This window comes from Cupressus sempervirens, chromosome 4, assembly GCF_028749045.1.
Source record: "Cupressus sempervirens isolate cs-2001-9-10 chromosome 4, ASM2874904v1, whole genome shotgun sequence".
Lineage (NCBI taxonomy): Eukaryota > Viridiplantae > Streptophyta > Pinopsida > Cupressales > Cupressaceae > Cupressus > Cupressus sempervirens.
In genome coordinates, this window is record NC_143121.1 from 100,233,990 (window position 1) to 100,255,348 (window position 21,359).

At 36.9% G+C, this 21,359-nt stretch overlaps 1 protein-coding gene across 3 annotated transcripts in view; it reads left to right on the top strand.

Annotated features, from left to right (window-relative positions):
• Window positions 1-652: 652 nt before the first annotated feature.
• LOC149560132 (Mitochondrial import inner membrane translocase subunit Tim17/Tim22/Tim23 family protein) overlaps window positions 653-21,359 on the top strand; it is a 125,499-nt gene continuing 104,792 nt past the window's right edge. For 2 of the 3 annotated variants that reach the window (XM_089824519.1, XM_089824517.1), the window contains exons 1-2: window positions 653-1,067; window positions 20,384-20,540. In XM_089824519.1, the coding sequence (XP_089680645.1) occupies window positions 20,384-20,540 (157 nt within the window). In that variant the 5' untranslated portion in view covers window positions 653-1,067. The remainder of the gene's footprint in view (window positions 1,068-20,383; window positions 20,541-21,359) is intronic. The other variant, XM_089824518.1, reaches the window with a different exon arrangement.

Here is a 21,359-nt window from a genome sequence, read left to right on the forward strand (position 1 = left end):
ATATATTTGAAATTCAAATAATATGAATAATGAGCCTTACACATATATGTACCAAAAGGGATTCAAAAAATAAAAAAGTTAGATATAAATATAAGACACAAAACCCTAAAAAGGGAAGGAGGGACATAATTGATGTGGATTAATTATAAGGCAATAAGTACCAAATAAATTAATAATAAGGGGACTACCTATTAAGAGATAAAATAAGTAAGGGGATAATAAAGATTTAAGAGCAAAAAGGGCTATAACATACAAAAAGAGAGCATGGTGAATATGCCAACAATTTCAGCAACCTTAGAATAAAGGAAAGAAGCCTTGGGAAGTAAAGGACAACATTAAAATATAAGTTCTGAAATCATTTATTAAGAGTGAGTGTAGGTGGTAAAGGGTATAGTTAGTGGAATGAAGTAAAGAGGATTAATAAGAAGTAACAATTAGTATACTAATTTAAGTTGATCACTTTATTAAAAATGATTTTAAATTCTATTTTTGTGTATATATATATATATATATATATAATTAAAGGAATATATATATCTTTTGAGTGAATATATATTGAATGGGAAATAAACTTCATATTGTTCTAAGTGGAAAATTATTTATTTACAAGTTACTCATACTATATATATATGAAACCCACTCCAAACTTCGAATAGGGAATTCGAGGTTATTCGTAAAAAAATATTTGACCCTATTAAGGGTTATTACATTCTTATACGTGCGCCTGGGTTTGGACGGCTTGCATGTGAGCGGGGATTGCCGTTTGTCATTTCTGTGGCGGCATTTGGGTCTGTATTTGTCTGCCGGGATCCTTAAAGGCAGCGTCTTCACCCCAAGGAAGGGCTGCGAGCTGTAAACAAGGCCTTGCGTCCTATGGAATAGGGCCTGCGATCAAGATTGTGGGGCCAACATTCAAGACAACTTACCTGCGATTTGTTCTTAGAGGTTTGTGAGGGGTTTACCAACAATTTGGAAGCACTGCAGTGAGCGGGTGAAGCCTACAGGCAGTGTTCTTAATTCTGGAAGTGGCTGGGCAATTTGAGAATACATATCATCTAAAGAAACAGGTTCCTTATATGTCATTGAATTTGCTTGCATTTACTTTCAAGTACTATTTTACAGTATTATCTGTTTTGAGTACGACAACGTTGTCCAAATTGCACATTCCCAAATACACCACGAAAATAGCAATCACCCAAAATTAGAGTTACCTCAAAACTCACTGTCAGCTCAGTAAGTTTTAAGGGTCTCGTGAGCTGACAGTGAGTTTTGAGGGTCTCTTAGGCAGACTTGCAATTTTTAGTAAGTCTAATTTTAGGTGATTGCTATTGCACAGTTGGTTGGTTGCCATCTACATTTGGTTGATGATATGATATGATAGATTTTAATGACGTCCACGAGACTAAAGTAGTCTATTGGATCCATGCAATCACCCTCCCGAGTCAGGAGCCAAACTAGTCAGTTGCAAAGTTTTGGTTAACTTGTCTCTTCTTCTCTGAATTTTGATAATCAAATCTGCTGTTCTTTTCACTTGATCTTCCTCGAATAAATAGTTGAAGTCCTTGTTCTGCAGAATTTTTGTATAATCAGATCTGATGTCGTTGTAAGCCAGGCATTCCATGACAAAGTGTTGCTCTGTCTCAACTGTTCCCATATTGCAGAATAAACATGTTTTGTCTGCCCACTCTTCCTTTGGAACTTGCCATCTACCAGTTTCACATCGCAGCTGATGTGAACTAGTTCTAATTTGTGCCATCAACATTTTTGCTTTCCAGTTAATAGGTGCCTTTATATAGGCCTTTTCATCATGACTAGAAGTGGGATTGAATTCTTTAATGTAATAAGATTTTTTCCGCCCTATGTGTCTTGTCCACAGAATATTGCGAAATTTTTCATTGACAAACTTTTTTATTTCTTTAATGTTATCCGGGCAAGTTTGGATGTTGATATCCCATTTTTGCATCCATTTGTCATTTTGTTTCATCCATGTGCTTTTCCGCCTCACAAGTTTTTCCTTTATTACCAACTTGGGCCAACGATGTGTTTCCAGACCTTGGGTTTTCTTTAAATAGCTTAGCATTCGGATCAATGCGACGGCTTCTAATGGAAAGGAACCCACCTCCGCCAAAAGGATTTCATACGGAACTGTGGTCTTGACTTTAAGATTGCATGTGATGAAGTGTTTTTGAATTCTTTCTACTTGCCGCCATTTCTGTTTGGACATACTACCGCCCCACACTTCACATCCGTATAGAATAACCGGAGTGACCAGCAAACCAAACAGAGTTTTCATGGTCGTCCAATCCCATAATTCTGCGTTCTTGCACTTGTTTTGTAAAGAGTATAACGCCTTCCAGCCCCCTTGGATCCTTTTCGATCTGCAAGTATCCTAGTTGAGTTTGTTATGAAAATCGATGCCCAAGTATTTGTACTCTTCCACAATCTCAAGGGGGCTATTTTCAAACAAAAACTGGTCTTGTATGCCCCTATTCTTCTTTAGTGAGAAGATCATAATTTTGGTTTTGCTAGTGTTAACTTGCATTCCTACATCATGACAAAAAATTTCTAGTGCTTTCAAGTGCTCTTTCAAACCTTTAGTTGTTCTAGCAAGAATTATGAGATCATCTGCATATAAGAGCAATCTTATCACGAAGTGGGCCAGCTGCACCCCCTCACCATTGGTCTTGTTTATCCACTCTTCTAACTTGTCAATATAGAGCCCGAATAATGTTGGAGAAAGCGGACACCCTTGCTTAACCCCGATGTTGCTGTCAAAATCTTCTGATATCCCTTCTGTCGTTCTGATTTTAGCTTTGCCTGCTCATATAATTTGTAAACCGTTGACCTAAGTTCTTTACGGACTTCCAGCTCTACCATTCTATCCCATAGTTTATTACGTGGCACTGTGTCGAAAGCTTTTTTAAAGTCCACGAAACAACAAAAAGCCTCGTTCCCCGAAGTGTCCCAAACTTTCTCTATCAAATGCCTGAGAGTGATGCCGTGATCTATAGTAGAGTGTTTCGGTCTAAAGCCTGCTTGCCCTTTTGCACTTTTGCCTTTTGTTTCAGCCCAGTTGCTGATTTTTTGTTCTACCAAACTACCAAATAACTTGCCAAATAGTGGATTGATCATGATGGTTCGGTAATTAGAAGGATTGTTTATATCTCCACTTTTGTGGAGTGGGATCACCACACTTGTAGTCCATTTTACAGGGAAACCTTCTCTATTGACACTGTTGAAAATCTTAGTGATCTGTGGTGTGAGGATTTCAGCACCCCATTTTAAGTATTCCGCTTGTAGCCCATCTATATCTTGCGCTTTACCAGCAGCTAACCTCCTAATGCCTTGATATCATTTTCGCTGAATAACTCTCCTGTAGTCTCTGTTTCCATGGTACTACGCTCTCTTAGATCACATTCGTAGAGAGTCTTGGCATATTCCAGCCATTTGGTTCCTGTTATGTTATTCTCTATTTGAGTTTTTCTCTGCTGAAGCTCTTTCCAAAATTTTCTGGGGTTGTTTTTACCAAGATTAATCAACTCTATTCTTCTCTTGTTCACATACTCTTCTTTCTTCTTTTTAATCAGTTGATCATACTCTTTTCTACTTTCTTTGTTCATGTTCTTTTTCCAATTCCTTTTTGCCATTTTGCACTCCTCATCAAACCAAGGATTGGCCGAAAAAGTGTTCTTGGCTTCTTTTGTGGCCCTAGATCTTTTACACTCCTCCAATGCTTTAATGATAGTAAGAACAAGATTATCCTTGTCCATGAAATGCTGTTTTTCAGACTCTAGATGGTTTCTCGGAACCTTAGACAGCCGCAAAAGAGAGTCTTGAAAAGTATCATGGTTTTCTTGTGTCATTAAAACTTTGCCAGTCGGAATCATCTTCCTCTTCTGTAAAAGTTTTGGGACAATATGTTGATCTTTAAAGTGAGTGGTCACTTTTATCAAGATGGGGTTATGATCAGATTTTAACTCTATGGGGCAATCTTCTATCTCAAAGTTAATTATCTTTGCGACATAGTCTTGCGAGCATATAACATAAGCAACAACACTTTGTCCATTGTGTCTTTTGCATGTGATGCCTCCTGATTTAGGCCACTTTTCCATACCATTGCATATAACCATGTTGTATAGGCAGCATAAGCCTAGTAATTCAACACCAAAATGATTAATCTTTCCCATGCTATCCTGTGAAGATCTTTCCCATTTTTGTGTCCCTTCTTCTTCGAGCCAAACTGGATCTCTGCTTTCATTGTAACTCTCCTTAAGATTGAGAGTTTGGTTGTTTGCTGTTCTAGCATTGAAATCCCCTATTAACATTGTTTCCCCTAAAGAGCTAAAGGCTGCTATGTCTTTTTTTAGTGCAACAAACGGGTCTTCTCGATCCAATCTATGTTTTTAATATATTTTTGAGCCTTTTGGAGCGAAGTAACATATAGCCACCCTTGTAGAAATCTGATTTTCTATTATTTTTATCCAAATATACTGCTTGTTTACATCTTCTTTCTCTAAGTTTACAAATCTGCTCCAAGTTTCTTTTATTAGAACGGTAATGCCTCCATGCCCCTTACCATTATCTATCTTTTCATTCCACAGCGATACCTTCTTATACCCTTCAAAATCTAGAACCCTACATCCATCATGTTCATGAGTCTCGGTAAGCATAATGATGTCATTATCTTTAGCTATCGGCCCTAACCCAGGTCCTCTTCTCCAAGGATAACCTCTACAGTTCCAGCTAACTATAGTTAAATGTTCCTGGGTGGGCCCGAGTTCCTATTTATTGCGTGTGATTTTGTCGCTGATTTGGGCTTTGCCATCTTGTAGCCACGCCCACTTGCCTTTTCCTCTTGCTGTTTTCACTTTTTCCCATTCCTTCCTCCTTTCTTCTTGCTGAGTTACGGTGAGGTCATCATCAAGATATATGTGTGTGCCTCTAAGAAACTTCCTCTTGCTGAGAATGTTATTTTTATCTCCTATATTCCTCATTGTCACTCTAACATGTCTATCTTTGCCTCCTCTAATCCATTTTCCGATTCTTTGAGCTTGTATGGTTGTTCCATGCCAGTCTAATTGGTCTTTAAAGAAGTCTTTAACTAAATCCGTTGTTTTCTCCTGTTCTCCATAGTCTCGTAGCCCTTTCACAATGATATTGTTGCTTTCTCATTTCTTTCTTTTTCCTCTCTAATCTGTTTCCGAACTTGTTTTTCTATGTTGTCAATATGAGTGTTTGCTGGCCCCTTTACTATGTTAGCCCATGATCTAACTTCTTCGATCTGTTCTCTGAGTTGATTCTCTTTTATTTCCATATTGGCCATGGCATCTTTGTATATTTTTCATTTGCGGGTTTTTGTCTGCTTCTGTAGCCTCTCCTTCTCCCGTAGTACTTGCTGCTGTCCTCTTTTCCCCTACTTCTTTCTTTAACAATATTAATTCATACTCTCTTTTTTCCATATTAAATTGCAATTTTTGAATTTGTTCTCTAAGTGACTTGACCTCCGCTGCCAGCTTCCAGTTATCTTCAGTAACTCTTTTCATTGTGATACTTTCTATTTGGCTCCTCTCTTCAAGTGCCCACACCCTTTCCTTCATAGCTACTAAATCATTCACAAAAATGTCTGGATACCACGTCATAGGTGTCCTTGTGGGGCTGTAATTATTCGGTAGCCCATCCTCCACTGTGTCTATCACCTGAGAATTATCTGGCTTCCCTTTACCGTTAATATCTCTGATATTATCAAACTGCTTAATTGTTTTAGAGATTTCAGTCGGCCTCAGACTTTGTTCTCCCTCCCTTTTACTGTCTGGGTTTGTGGAATCGGTTTCGAAAGTAAAGCTGCTAACTTCCCTCTTTTTGCATTTTTAAACTTTCATATCTTTCTCCGCCTAATTATTCTTTTATATTGTTTGGCATTCACATAGATGTAGTTTCCTCCTATGAGTGGTCCGCTAGCTTGTGATAAGCTCAGAGTGTTTGTGGGTAAATTACCATTTGTCCCTCCAAGATTGAATGAACTCGTGTGTCCGGTTGAGGGTTCTGGAATAATGAGGAAGCTCCCTTGATTCCACTTGATGATGCTGCTGTGCATTAAACTATCCCCATATGTCAGGACCAAGCCACTATTGCCAGAGATGTCATTGTGTTTCGTAGCTTCTTCCAGACTAGTTTTCTGTTCTGTTGTTACGGGTTCCTTGACTATCTGATTCTCTGCCACCCTGTTACTATCAGATCCTGTGTTATGTAAGGTGGACCCATCAAGTTCTGACTGTTCCTCTCTTATCTTAGGTTGATCAGTCAATGATACTTTTACAAGTATCCTCTCTGCAGATGTATCTATGATTTCCCCGTTTGTTCTGTCCATGAGGACCATATCATTCCCACTGGTGCCTTGTTTATATGTTTTTAATGGTGTTTTACTGTTGTAAATTTACCAATGCCAGGAGAAGTAACAAAGGAAGCCTGAACAGGTGCAAAATTAGATGCTAGAAAAAGGGAAAAGGTGTACCTGGGATCTGCTTGTCCGCCTATTGGAGGCACATAATGTTGTCTTCAAATGGAACCGAGTTGGAGCCCACTGAAAGAGAGGGACACCATATCAAGCAAAATCATCGTCTGGAAGCCCGCCAATATCAAAGCCTTTAGTACTGGATTGTCCCACCGGTTGCTAAGACTACCGACCAAACCCTTAAATCTGCATATTATTAATGGAGTTCATATTTATCAAGTTATTAACGAGTCTTTCATGTTATAAGGTACTTTATGCTATTTCATGTTATAATTTGAAGTTGTGAAGATGAACTAAAGTGAGAAGTGTGATCAAGAAGCTGAATTGCACAATTAAGTTATAAATATGACTCCATTTGTGAGAAATGATCATCCAATTGTTGTTTATTGCTTTTGATATTTTCTGTGGGTTTGAAGACTGAATTGTGCATTCAATCCATTGCTGAGGTAGAGCGGATTTGAATTTAGTTTTTGGAATCCAAAGTTGGTGCCTTCTCTTACTGTTGCTATTGTGGCTGAGAAGCAATTGTTTGTTGAATAATTTGGTGTGGGAAATTCTAATTTGGAGCATCTATTTACATCTATTGTTCGGTGTTTGTATCTTTGCTATTTGGGTAATTTTACATTTTGCAATCCAGCTGCTGTGCTACTGAAATTGGCGTCTAGACATTCTGATATTAGTAGCGACATTCCCTGGGTTTTCTTGGCTTTGCCATCACAACCTTTCTGTCATAGGGGGGGGGGGTGTTGTTTCATTGGGAAGCGGCGCCGTGTATTGCCGCTTGTGATCTTCCACATGGGCCTGAAATTGACGCCACATTTTGGCGTTGCTTGCATTGTCACCACTTACAATTTGGCTTGAGTTCATTCTGCCTGGGGTGCGACTGTTTACAGCTCATTTAGGGGTGTTTTTATGTCAATTATTGCGCAGTGTTTTCCCTACTGATCAAGCTGCGATTGATGTTTGGCATGGTAGTGTAGTATATGTGCAAAGTGGACTTCTACAATTACAAACAGGTTTACTTAATAGTTGTAATCAGTTCTTCTTTGGTAGTAAAAGAATTAATAGCAACATTTAATTTTTAAGGCATTTGTGGTTTTCCATACTTATCTTCTTGCATATAATCTCAGCATTGTTTGAGCATTCTGAAAAAGACAAAAAAAAAAAAAAAAATATCAAAAACACAAAAAAAGTAAAAAGGCAAAAAAAAAAAAAAAAAAAACAATATCTCATCTTCCAACTTAGTTTGTGAGAGCCAACTTAAGCTCTTTACACAAGCCATGGTAACCAGGAGTACTTTCATTAGTAATATTTGTCATTAGTAATATGGGCACTTGAATATTCACATCTCTCACACCTGGCTCGATAGAGTCTAGTGATTGGATTACGTGAGATTCAAACATAGCATTGTGGAGTTTGCAGGGTTGTCAGGCTGGGAAGTGGTATCAATTTATGATTTTAGATAGTGACACTTGGAAGGCATCCACGGTCTTGCAATTAGTTTATGGAGATGTTTGCGAATGCATGAATACTCCATTAATCACTCGATGCAAGCTTTTCTACTATTTGTTGATGATTTCAGCAAGAAAGTGTGGGTGTATTTTATTTAGAATAAATCATAGGTGTTTAGTGTATTTTAGAAGTTAGAGGTTTTAGTTGAAAAAGAGTTAGGTTGTTGGATAGTCTATTTGCTCCGACAATCCTAGAGAAATTTATTCGTTTGATTTCTCCAACTTTTGTGCATTATATGGGTTTAAGCATCAACTTGCCACACCCTACACCCACAATAGAGCTGTATTTTTGAGCGCAAGAATCTTTCAGTTACTAAGATGTCTTGATCTATGTTGGGGCATAGAAATGTTCCGAAGAAGTTTTGGGTTGAGGTGATCTATACTATAGTTTATATTCTAAATCGGTTACCCACATAGGTTGTTAGGAAGATTACCCTAAAGGAAGCTTTGTCTGGATAGATTCCTAAAATTAGACATTTGAAGGTTTTTGGACCGAAGTTGAATATCGAGGTATTGATAAGGTAGCTTGTGAGGTAGTTTGGCTTTCAAGGATGCTTGTAAGCATGCACATGCCTTAAGTAGGTTCTACTCCCTTGTCCTGTGATAATTAGGGAGTTTTGAAGTTAGCCGAAAATCTAGTCTTCGATGAGCGGATAAAGCACATTGAGCTTGATTGGCATTTCATCCTCAAGTTTGTTGAAGATGGATTAGTGATGTTGTAGTATGTCCTTACCAATGACCAGATTGTTAAGCTTGATATACTCACCAAGTCTCTCCATTCGAAAAAGTTAGTTAAGTTTAGGGGGCAACTTTGTGTAGTTAGTAGAATGACCATTAAGGGATGGTATTAGAATATTTTAATACCTTAGATTCCTTTGCTATTTTTGTCTTTTAGAATCTCCTGTTAATTTTAGCCATCTTTTAAATTCTTTAGTTAATGGTCATTTAGACTCATTTTTAAATTTTATTATTCTATTTTATTAATAGTCGTCTTTATTTAGATAGCTCTGCTTTTTTGTTAAAGCTTTTGTAAACTCTAAATATAATTTGTATATCATTAATACAGTCATGCTTTTTTAGTTTTTTAAATTGAGGGAACCCACACTTGCACATTTCCCTACCATATTTCCTTGCCAATTCCTAATATGATTGCTCTATGATAATCAAATGAATAATTAGTAATCTTATAATTATTGTTAGGATGATTGAAGTCTATCTTCCTCAAGTCTAAGAGCGCAAAACATTTATCAAAGACAATACGACCCATTGGACCTCAAAAAAACCAACTTAGGGTGGATTATTTGATGAGGGAAGATCAATATTGCTGCATCTTCCTAACATATTCATAAATAAATAGTAAATATAATAATATTGCATACTAACGAGTTTCATCAATATTTTAGATTGATGTACTTTTTCAGAGCTCAATTCAAATTAGAAATTGATTATTCAATTGCTGTTGAATGGTTGATGATTGTTTGAATGATTGCTTGGTTGAATGAATTCCATTGACTGTATGACTTGAGGTATTGGTGAGTAATGATGTAATGAATTTTGGTTTGATACATCGGTGAATGATGATTGAACGAATGTTGACTTGATAGAGAGAATGCTTGATTGCTGAATTGTTTGTTTTCTTGATCCCAAGACAAAGTAATGATTGATGTGGATTTGATGATTGTTTGCTCGATCTCGCTGATTGACTTGTTGCTTCATTTCAATGTAACATAGGGTCCTGCCCCCCCATCTCCACCAAAATGCCCACACACCCAAGTCGGACAAACCGTGTGTCGAATTCTCCCCATCACCACCTTTGCACCAACATCTTGCCCTGGGGGTTTCTCCAAGTAAAAGTTGCGACTGTAACACTTCTGATAGAAAGGGGGTTAGTGGCTATCATTAAGGTCACTGCTATCTGTGTGATTTTGTACTTGTTTTGATATTATGCTACTCATTGTAGTCATCTCTATGATATTCATGTTGCAATTTTTCTAGGTTCAAGCATTTGATATTATATTATATTATATAGTTCTTATACTATTATATGTCATTTCCTAACTAGCATTTCAAGTACTATATTTATAGTATATTACAACATCCCCACCCCCTCGCCCCTCGTCGTCATCCCCCCACCATCCCAAAATTGAAGCCATTTTTCCCCGTGTCAGAAAACTGTCTCAATGTCCTACATTGCCTATGTTAGGCTGCTTTATTTCACAATCGATGGATTAATGAAGGATTTATTTTAATAAATTCATGAGTGATGAGTGATAGATGATCTTTTTGATGCTCAAAATGAATTCTCCTTTGTACTTTATTGGTGAAAGGGTCATGACCTTTCATAAAATTTAGTCACCAATTTTCGTTGTTGTCTTACAAAATAATATACTATCCCTCAAATTTATCTCCCTAGATTGTCCTCGTCAAATGGTATCTTCTCCCCTTTATCTTCCAATGTTAGGGAGAGTTACACTAGACCTCTTCATCATTTCTACCCCTTACAATGTTTGCAACATTTCATAATTACCACCCTTTGAAAGAGTTACAACCTTTCATCATTTGTGCCCTTTGAGAGAGTCACGACCTTTCATAATTACTACCCTCCGAAAGAATTTGTACCTTTCATCATTTCTGCTTGTTGAAAGAGTAACAACCTTTCATAATTACCTACCCTTTGTAAGAGTTACTAGTCTCAACCCTTCATCATTCCTTTCTTCCATTAATTCTTTCTTAATTCTCCATTTCACCCCCCTCCATATACCCTTTCAAATGAACTCTTCATTTTATATTTCATGTTTGAAGGAGTCTCAACTCTTTATTTCATGTCTCTTGAACTTGTATTAAACTTAATTAACTTGTAATCTTTATATATTTTAATTTTATTATTTACTACTAAATCCTAGTTCAGACAAGGGACATTACAACGGTAGAGAGTACAATCAATTTTGGGAAGTGAATCTCGTAAGTTTTCAATCAACATTTCAAATCAAGAGCTGGGTGCCTGTAATGTCCCCCTTCTAGGATATCTGAGAATAATGGGAGAATTACTTCGATTCCTTAGGTTTACAATACTTGCACTAAGTGTAATGATCTCTTGCTATTTCAAATATGGAAATGTAAATACACAATGATTGATAATATTAAATTGCATATAGTAATATGAATTGCTTTCTCTGATATCAACTCTTCAAACATGCAATGTCTGATCTGTAATAATTGTTTATAGCAACATAGATCCCGTGTCTGATTATGATATGTAAACTTGCAATAATATAGTCACTGTTGTATATGATATGCGATTCTTTCCCTTGCAATCTATGTTACTATCTCTGATTTAGAGTTTTGTCTTGGAACTGAATGAGCCAAATTGGCAACTGTTCGAATCAACAGATCTCATTAAGCAATAAAGGTTTATAAGTTTCCAAGCCCGATGATCATGTTGGAATTAACTTGAATATCTTCTTATATTTTGTTTGTGGAATGAGGAGCCACGTTGCCATAAAACATGTCTTATAATTATCTGCTTTGCCTGGTGCTGATCGCACCACTTCGTTATGAATCGCTACTATTTATGGTAATCACCTTGTTTCATATGAAAACAATTGGCTATTTTTATATCTCACTATTGGCCTTCTTACTATTTGGTGCCATAATCATTATCGTATTTTTCTCATAAACGCTGATCATAACATTGATACAATTTGCTTAGGTATCCTTGGCAATGTTATCTTTTTGTCATTGCTGGATATAATATAATCTGTCTGTTTGTCATCGTTTATCATCCATCTTTTATTTAATATAATATATGATATTTGTTGATGGTGATGGTCACTGATAAGGGTAGTCTTTGATATATATTTGTTGTTAACTACCAAGTCCTTATGGTCACCGATAAGGATAATCTCTCAGATCATTATTACTTTGCTAATCACTCCTTGGTTGGTTATTATCATACTTCGAAATATCTACTAGTGTTCATGCCGTGGTTCGATGTTGCTAATTGGGGATTGTACTGGATTGATTGTGTAATGACCCGAACCAACCAGCACTATAATGTTTGAACCAGATTTTTTTGTGTTTTCTCCTTAATGCTAACCCTAGAATATAAACCCTCTAATAAAATAACCAGCAAAGGTGAATCAACAATTGATAACCCGGAAAGATATTTTTGCAACTCTTAAATATAATATTCAGAGATACATACTCATGAAGAAGAAACACGAACAACAAATAAAGACCAGAACTTCCTCCAATCACTCTATCTTCTTCAAAATGGTAATAAAGGTGCGAGCATATGAAAATGCAGTACAAATCAAAGCACTAAACTAGTAACTTTCCACAATTTGGAAGTACGTTGTTGCATTAGATATCAACAATACTATAATCAGCAACTTCTAGATAACTCATAAAACGTTATTGTATTATGCAACAGCAATACAATAACTAGCAAATTATAAATCCAATCTTAAACACAGTTCTACAGTCAGATTGAAAACTTAAGAAAAGAACTTGTAAGCACAACTGAGACACCTGAATTGATATCTCCACTGGCAATGGGTTTGTGTCCATTGTTTGCCTGCACGAGGGGCTACGTCCTCACACGGGCTGAAAGCTGAAGCTTTCTGAATGACTCTCACAAGAGAGAACTGAAAATCTGAATAGTAAATCAAGCATGCAAAAAGTATGAGTCTCATCTCCTTTTATCTTCACAACGTTGACTCTTCAACTTCTCCCTGGTAAATCGTCCTATACCTCCTCGTCCTCTTGTGACCACATGAGATATTAATTTGACTTTTAATAATAAATCTCCAGGTAATATAGTCAAATTTAATATTGAAAATTTGTTCCTTCTTAATAATTCTAATGTCCTCAAAGAAGGGACATTACAAATCTCCCCTCCTTGAGATTGCTTGCCCCCAAGCAATCAATACCAGGATCCCATACAAGTTTGTAGGTAGCCTTGGAATCCAAACTGAAAACAATTTCGGCCATACTGCAAAGCCAAATGTCTCTTTGCAATAAGACTTTCAACCGGATCCCGGGATCCCATATAACTCTCTGAAAGAACTCAACAACTGCACATGTAAACTGTTCAACACTGACCAACACTCGGACCATAATAAAATCCTCGTCCAACCATTAATGTAATCTACTAACACCTGGGTCCCAAACTCTGTTACGTTGCCTTGCTACTATGATGAGATAGAAATATATCCAAGGTCCATGTATAATCTAGTAGAGTGTGAAGACCTGACCTAAGCGGATGATGTAAGAAATAAGCTGCTCATAAGCTAAAACCACTATCTCAAGGACATCAAAACCAATACCATCATTATCAACTTGGAGAACTCCCAAGTACATAGGTGCTATGAATATGAAAGATGCTGGAAATATAACCACATTCCTCACATAGCTACTCCACCAAGAATTACTTAGCAATTGATGAAGGAAAATCACCCAACTCCTGAGAGGGTTGAAATTGGAAAATATGTTGGGGTTGATCAACTGATAAGCAATAGAAGTTGATTCATCATTCCCAAACTGAGTCCCTGAATCACTGTTAGGGTCTGAATCAGTATTCCAGGGTCTGAAATCAATTTCTTCCTCAAGGCAAACAAGAGAGATTCCCTCATCTATCATAAAAAGTGGGTTATCAGACGTCCAGTCAGCAACCACTTCAAACAAGGGGTTATCTATCAGCTGAAAGTGATCTGAAGTTTTACTACTTAATCATTTGGGGCAGCTATCCAAGTCATAAGTTTGCTGAATGCTCTCAAGTTCATCGATGACTTCTAGGAAAAATTCTTGTCTCATTCTGTTCTCATGTTCCCGAGACTGATTCATGACCTTGATCTGATTTTCTGCTCCTTGAAGAGAGAATCGAGCCTCATCCAATGCCTCACGAACATGCTTCAGCTCTTTGTTAAGTTCGTCAATCTCATCCTTCCCTCTATTTGACTGTTCAACATATATCTCAGCAATCTTAAGGATATAATCCCTGTCGGTCAGCAAATACAAGTAATCTGATTTCATAGTTTCGAGGGCTGTCTTGACTTTCTGTAACTCGGCCATATGCCAGTCACTTTCCTCTTCCCTTGGGACCCTCCTGTAGAGCTGCTCAACCAACTCGTGGGTGCTATCAAATTGCACCAAGGATGCCACAACCATGTCTTCACTAACCTTCAGTTGACTTTGTACGGCATGTATTTCCTTATCTTCCTACTGAAACTGTTCATTGTATTGCAGAGTCGTCTTAGGTTGTTCCTCTAATTTCATGTGCATAGTATAATGAGTATATGGTGTATGATACCAAGGTCCCAAACTGCTACTACCTTGTGTGCAATCTGTTTCATTAGTTTGCTTGACCAAGCTCACCTCCAAGTTGCCAATGAAGAAACCTGTCCCTCGTGTAACATCTTCTATGTGATCACGAGAAGGCTGGTCATTTCTAATAGTTGTCAGCTCTTCTATTTCAAGATCATCCAAATGATAATCCTGGCATATTGGAATTTCTTCATACACCCCTGAGGGTTGTTCGTTTGCAATGAGATCCTGGGCCAACTCCAGATACTTTCTTTTTGCCATATCAGCCGTATTTTGCTGCTCGAGATAAAATTCCAAGTAGTCGCTGAATGATAAGTCATTTTTAATTCAGATAGGAAATTCATTATACTCTCCATAAATGTTGAGTACTTCTGCCCTTACATTAGCTTCAAAGTCATGAGCTAATTGTGCTTGCAGCTTCATCGTACCTTTCCTAATTTTATCCAAATCTTTTCCACCTGTATCGAGCACTTCTTTAGCTGGGTAACAAAAATATGAATGCCGAAATTTGCGACAAATAATATTTTCAAGCTTAGCTTCTATAAATTGCAGCTTCAAAAACTAAGTGTCTCCTTGAGTAATAATCAGTTCTCCAACAGTTATCTTACCTTTTGTTGGCCTTCAAGCCTTTACCAATTTGCAATCAATAACTTCTGTCCACTGGTATGTAACACTGAATGTGTTGACGAAAACACCAGTTTGTCAGCAAATCCGTAACTAGTTTGTATTGGCAATAAACAGTCTTGAAAATTTTAATAGCTTATGTATTCCCCTAGACATGACATCCTTCATTGATTCCTGGAATTGTTCAAGTAGTACTGTCTCTTCCAGGATGAATTCTACTCTGTCAAGTAGTAAGGGAAACAACAATTTCTTGTTGATTTGAATCCTCAGAAGTCCTATATCCCTAAATGGTGATTGTAACCACTGGTTCCAGACAAACTCTTGATCTGGATTCAAAATTGATGATTCACTAGGGAAAGGCCTTGTGATATCCCTTGATTTATAGAATAACATTTCCCATCGAGTTCAATATCTGCAAACTCTTGAAGATTGAACTTGAGGATTTTGAAGTTGAATTTAAAAAAAACTGGCTCTCTGCTATAGCGTACACACATTCCCTGCTTGCAAGTTCTGAAATTGAAGCCACAAGTTTTGTGGCAATTATAAGCAATGTGGTGCTACCCAATGCCGCATAGCCCTAGTTGTTAAATCAATGTAGATAACCTGCGTATCTTTCCTTGTTGATAAACTCACGATAATATTCACCGGATTCCCATTGTAACCTGTAAGCCTTAGATACAATTGGCCAGCTTAATTTAATGCACCAGTATGTTGTTCTGCACCTTTACTGAAGCTCGATGCAAAAATGGGATAGACCTGTAGTGTTCGGTTCCTTTCACCTCTTTTTGTCTGGTTCTAACGTTGAATTCCTGTAGCACTTGTTACAGGCTGCATGATTGGCTGCAAACCCAGTCGCTCCTTTAGCTTTCGACAACTCTGTTATAGACACTAGGTGGAGTGTTACTGCCAATGACCAAGTCTCATGTGGATAAGAAGTCACGAGCTGCAACCAAGGCTATCTTGGCATCAATCCCAAACAATACAAGGGGCCCAATATACAACAGATGAATGCCCAATTCAAGGCCAATGATAGTAATTTTTTTCCATGCTGAATGTTTTGAGATAGACGCTAAAATCCCTGCCACGATGACTATGCACAAGTATCTCTAATGCTGGACAGACTACTCCAATCGCCTGGCTTATATGACTGATTGAACACCAACTTTCACTCCTCTAAAATGCCATGATTTGGAACCTGTTGCTAGGGGCAACAGGCAGTTCGATTACCTGTAATTGCATATCAAATTGCCTCCATACCACCATGTCCAATGTCTAGTTATTTAGGTGCACACGTTTGTAGGCAAACTGTAATCTTTTGCAATGAAAATAACCAGGCTATTGCCCGACATTCATACGGCGATTTCTAATACACAAATTCAGTGATTGCAATTCCACAATTGCAAATTAAAAATGTCTTTTTCTTCTGCAGAGTAATGTCCTCCAAGATACAACTGTAGAAATGGAAGATCACAATTTCAGACTTGTACCAATCTTAGAATTTAATTCCACAATACTCCTGAGTGCCAGGTGTCTACTTTAGACTGTAACGTCTATGCAGAGTCCCACATGGAAGAACAAGACAAAAAAAAAACGGCTTTTGTATCATCACTGCTCCCAATCGACACGTACTAAACCGGTGGGGAATGTCTTTGCCAGGATATCATGCGTTACTTCGATGCATGTCTACAATCAATAATAATTTTTTTTATTACCTATACTGCCACGATTTAAGCAACTGAAAATGCACAAAGCCTTTTGCTACGTGCTAATGGATTATTGCATCATTGCTTGGCGTTCTGAATTAAGTGCTGACGAATGGTTAGGTAATTGTCGACTGCAGGAGTTGTAATGCCTCTAAACCCGACTGCCGGCAATTACCTCCAGATCTTCTTTCCAATTCTGACTGGTGTACTTTGCCCGACCTTCCTTCATTCACGTTGACTATGCCTCCAACTGGGATTTCTGGCCGCGGCTTAAACCACTGTAATATTATGGTATGATGCTATCAACTTGACTGACATTTGTATGGCCGCGGATGGAGTTTGGAAAGCCGATTTGCACTGAGTTGCGACCTTTAGAACTTTCTGCCCTCTTCCCACATTTCTTTCCAAAAACCAAGCGGTGTATTTCTGCAAGCCTCCCTTGTTACCAAAATACATTAAGGGGCTCAACCCCGTAGCTTTTGAAATGGTTAATAACTGACTATGCCTAGTACTGTGCAGTGTTACTGATGTGAAGCTTATAACATTCTTCTTCTTTTTCCAAGGAGCGTGGATACAATAAAGCTTGTCTGTGCATCTATTTGATCCAACCCTTGAGTAATAAGCAGTCGAACTATATCTTGATACGAAAAGTGGATGTTCATTCATCTCAAACGAAAGTTATTGTTATCAATAACTTGTTGCCAGGGCTGTGACAAGCAGACTCAAAACAAGAAACGATTGTGCACTAGCCTGATAATTCACATCGTATTTAATAGAGTCCTTAAGTAGGTATTGGAATTTTAAAATAACTTGTGGAGTGACTCGACCAAGAAGGGCCAGAGCATAATATAATTTCCTTGTTGCAAAAAGATAACCTGTAGGATCTTGATTTTCATTCAGTTCAAGTTTTTTCTTTTCTTTTCCTGGACCTTCCAAGATTGTTGACTCTCTGTGCCAAAATTGGTGAAATGTAAGGACATTTACAGACCTCCTTGTTTGTTGATCTAATCAACCTCTGCACAAAAGTCCTTGAGCACAATAATTATTGCGATTTCCATACAGCAGTGCACCAAGGTTACTGCTTTGTTGTAGCTCACTGGAGGAAAATGGGATAACACTGGCTTTTAGCACATCTGTTCCCTCCGTGCTGATCCTTCCACAAAGAGAATCATAGTTTGCAAGCACCTCTTTCAGCTTCCCTTTCAACTCACCAACTTCCGCTTGCAAAGGATAGATATCTTCCAAAGCATGTGGCACTAGTTTTCATGACAGAAACTGAGTAGTTGAAACGTTGCAGAAGCTTAGTAGCTAATGCATCTGCAATTTCTATTTTGTTTTCCAATTATGGAAATGATTCAATACCAACTTCTAACAGACACCAAATGACTGGTAACCTTTGACTCTGAGGAATACGTTGTTCTTCTACTATCAGATGATATCGGAATTTAACTTCATGGGCTGGCAGGAAAAGCAGCTTTGATACCACTGTAATGACCTGAACTAGCACTACAATGTTTGAACCAGATTTTTTTGTGTTTTCCCCTTAATGCTAACCCTAGAATATAAACCCTCTAATCAAATAACCAGCAAAGGTGAATCAACAATTGATAACCCAGAAAGATATTTCTGCAACTCTTAAATATAATATTCAGAGATACATACTCATGAAGAAGAAACACGAACAACAAATAAAGACCAGAACTTATTCCAATCACTCTGCAGTACAAATCAAAGTACTAAACTAGTAACATTCCAAAATTTGGAAGTACATTGTTGCATTAGATATCAGCAATACTATAACCAACAACTTCTAGATAACTCCTAAAACGTTATTGTATTATACAACAGCAATACAATAACCAACAAACTATAAATCCAATCTTAAGCACAGTTCTACAGTCAGATTGGAAACTTAAGAAAAGAACTTATAAGCACAACTGAGACCCCTGAATTGATATCTCCACTAGCAATGGGTTTGCATCCACTGCTTGCCTGCACAAGGGACTACGTCCTCACATTGGCTGAAAGCTGAAGCTTTCTGAATGACTCTCACAAGAGAGAACTAAAAATCTGGATAGTAAATCAAGCATGCGAAAAGTATGAGTCTCATCTCCTTTTATCTTCACAACGGTGACTCTTCAACTTCTCCCTGGTAAATCGTCCTATACCTCCTCGTCCTCTTGTGACCACATGAGATATTAATTTGACTTTTAATAATAAATCTCCAAGTAACATAGTCAAATTTAATATTGAAAATTCATTCCTTCTTAATAATTCTAATGTCCCCAAAGAAGGGACATTACAGATTGCATGTTATCATTAATCCCCTTATTCTCATAATTGTTCTGTGTATCATTAATCCCCTTATTCTCATAATTGTTCTGTGTATCATTGACCCAAGTATGATTGATGGTTATTAATTGGTTTTACATCTCATCATGAGCGATCATTCCTTCTCAACACCTGGGCGTATTCGCTGTTGACTCATCTTCTGTCATTAGTCCATCAGATTTGATCTGTTGATCTCACACGATATTATTTGTTAAAGTTGTCGATCCATAAATTGGCACTATTACTTATTTCCAATGTTCTATATTTTATTTGATTACTATCATTTTATTTATTTTAAATCATATTAATATTTAATAGTCATATCAACTATAGTTATCCATTAATAATAGATGGCATCATAGTTCTATTTTATTCATTTGTATTTGAACTTCATTATATATCACTGGTCATTAAATTATATTATAGAGCTTTCATCTATTAATATCATATTTTATTAAACTATATTTTATCTTTATGTATATAATAAATTATAGTATATTAATATTAATTTATTTTATTCTTATTTATTATTAAGTCTTATTTCGGTAGGGACATTACAGTGCCAAAGATTAGCTATGACTCCATTGTTCATAGCGTCAGAAGTTTCAAACTTTGATTTTTCCAAGTTGTCTGATTGAGGCTTAGTTCACAGAGGACATTCTCAACCTTCATGTGAAAACTAAACAAGAAAAGGAATCTACATAATAGATCTAATCATGCCACGCCATCATAGTTTTCTCCAGAAATTAGCAGCTGTGTATATAGAAAGTATAAAATTTGTTTCTCTCTATGATTGGGGTTTTGATGATTGATTTAAAGTACAAAAGATAATCCTTGATATTTTGACTAGGTGCTTTATCTAAAATCAATGCACACTCGCTAGCAATCACGACTTCTTAAAGGGAAGATAATACTCTGTATTTTAATATAGCATATTACAAAAGTGCAGGAATGAGGAAATGATTGTTGTTGTGAATCCTTTTTCATGTTGTTTGAGCTCCACTTTTAACTTATTTAGGCTCTTGACAACTACTCTCAACATCTTGCCCAGAGAGATAATTGGTATTGATAATACTTAAATGGTGATATACAAAATTTTGTAAATAATCGACTAGTTAAAAGGTCAAATATGTTTCACAAAGATGAAAGACAAAATTGTTTCATTTGAAGTTTGGTCAGCTTGATCTCTGTTTGTTACATATACGTTACGACTTTTTGTTTTTTTTATATTCTTTCTATGAACCCTTCAAATCTGTCTCTTTTTTTGTTTTAGTGTTTTCCTGATGGGATTCATACATGGTGTTTTTTAATTAAGATGATTCTAGAATCATCCGGTTTTAGTATTTTTGTAATATACTAACAGATGTATATATAATCAGATGGCTTCAGAAGTTGACCCTACAAACTCTGCTCCCTCCAATGAAAGACCTCTTGAAAAAAAAATAGAGCCAGTGACACTCCCTACATTTGAAGATATTCGGGGTCAAGATATCTGGAACAACTGTGCAGTTCGCAGTGTGGTCAGTGGTGTTATGGGTGAGGAATTTATTCTGTCATAATCTACTATTGGAGACATAATATGGATTTTTAGTATTTATATATCTCATGTGAGAATGCTATGCAAGTTGCCTTTTCTATAAATATAATATTTTACATTTATAAATTGACACACCTTCATGTATAATATTTAAATCCATATATGTGCATACACATACATAGTGATGCAGTTGTGAATAGAAATTCTGGTATTATTTTTCTTGTACTTGTTTGCAATGGTAACAAAGCTACATGATTAATCACTGGAATGACTAATTAATGGAAGCACGAAGCTGGGGAATTGGAATAAAAAATGACATAACAGAAAACTATCCAGGAAACATGAAGAAACAAGGAAAGAAAGTTCCGTTCTTTTAGCATAAATGCTGCAAAATCTGGCATACTTTAAATTTAATCTGTTATATTAGAAATATATCACCAGGGAAATAATCCAGTCCACAGATTTTGCAAGTACAGTAAAAAACGTGAAGTGGAACATAAATGACTTTGCAAACTTACCACAATAGTTTTTCTGACAGGACTTACAGATCCTTCTATATTGGCGCTGTTTCTTCGTTTAGGAGGTGAAAGAGGATTCAAATATCATGATCCTTACTGAAAAATATTAAATAACATTATTACTACTGAATCTCAAGATTAGCCAAGAATCCCCTGGCATGGACTAGGTGGTTAAGCAGTTGAAACTTGAAAAACATGGACCATGGTTGCAGGTGCACACTGGCCTGGTAGAGTAGTGGGTCACTTTTGTGAAATTGGAGCCCTGTGTTCCGCATCACAGAACTTTGACACCCCTGGTTT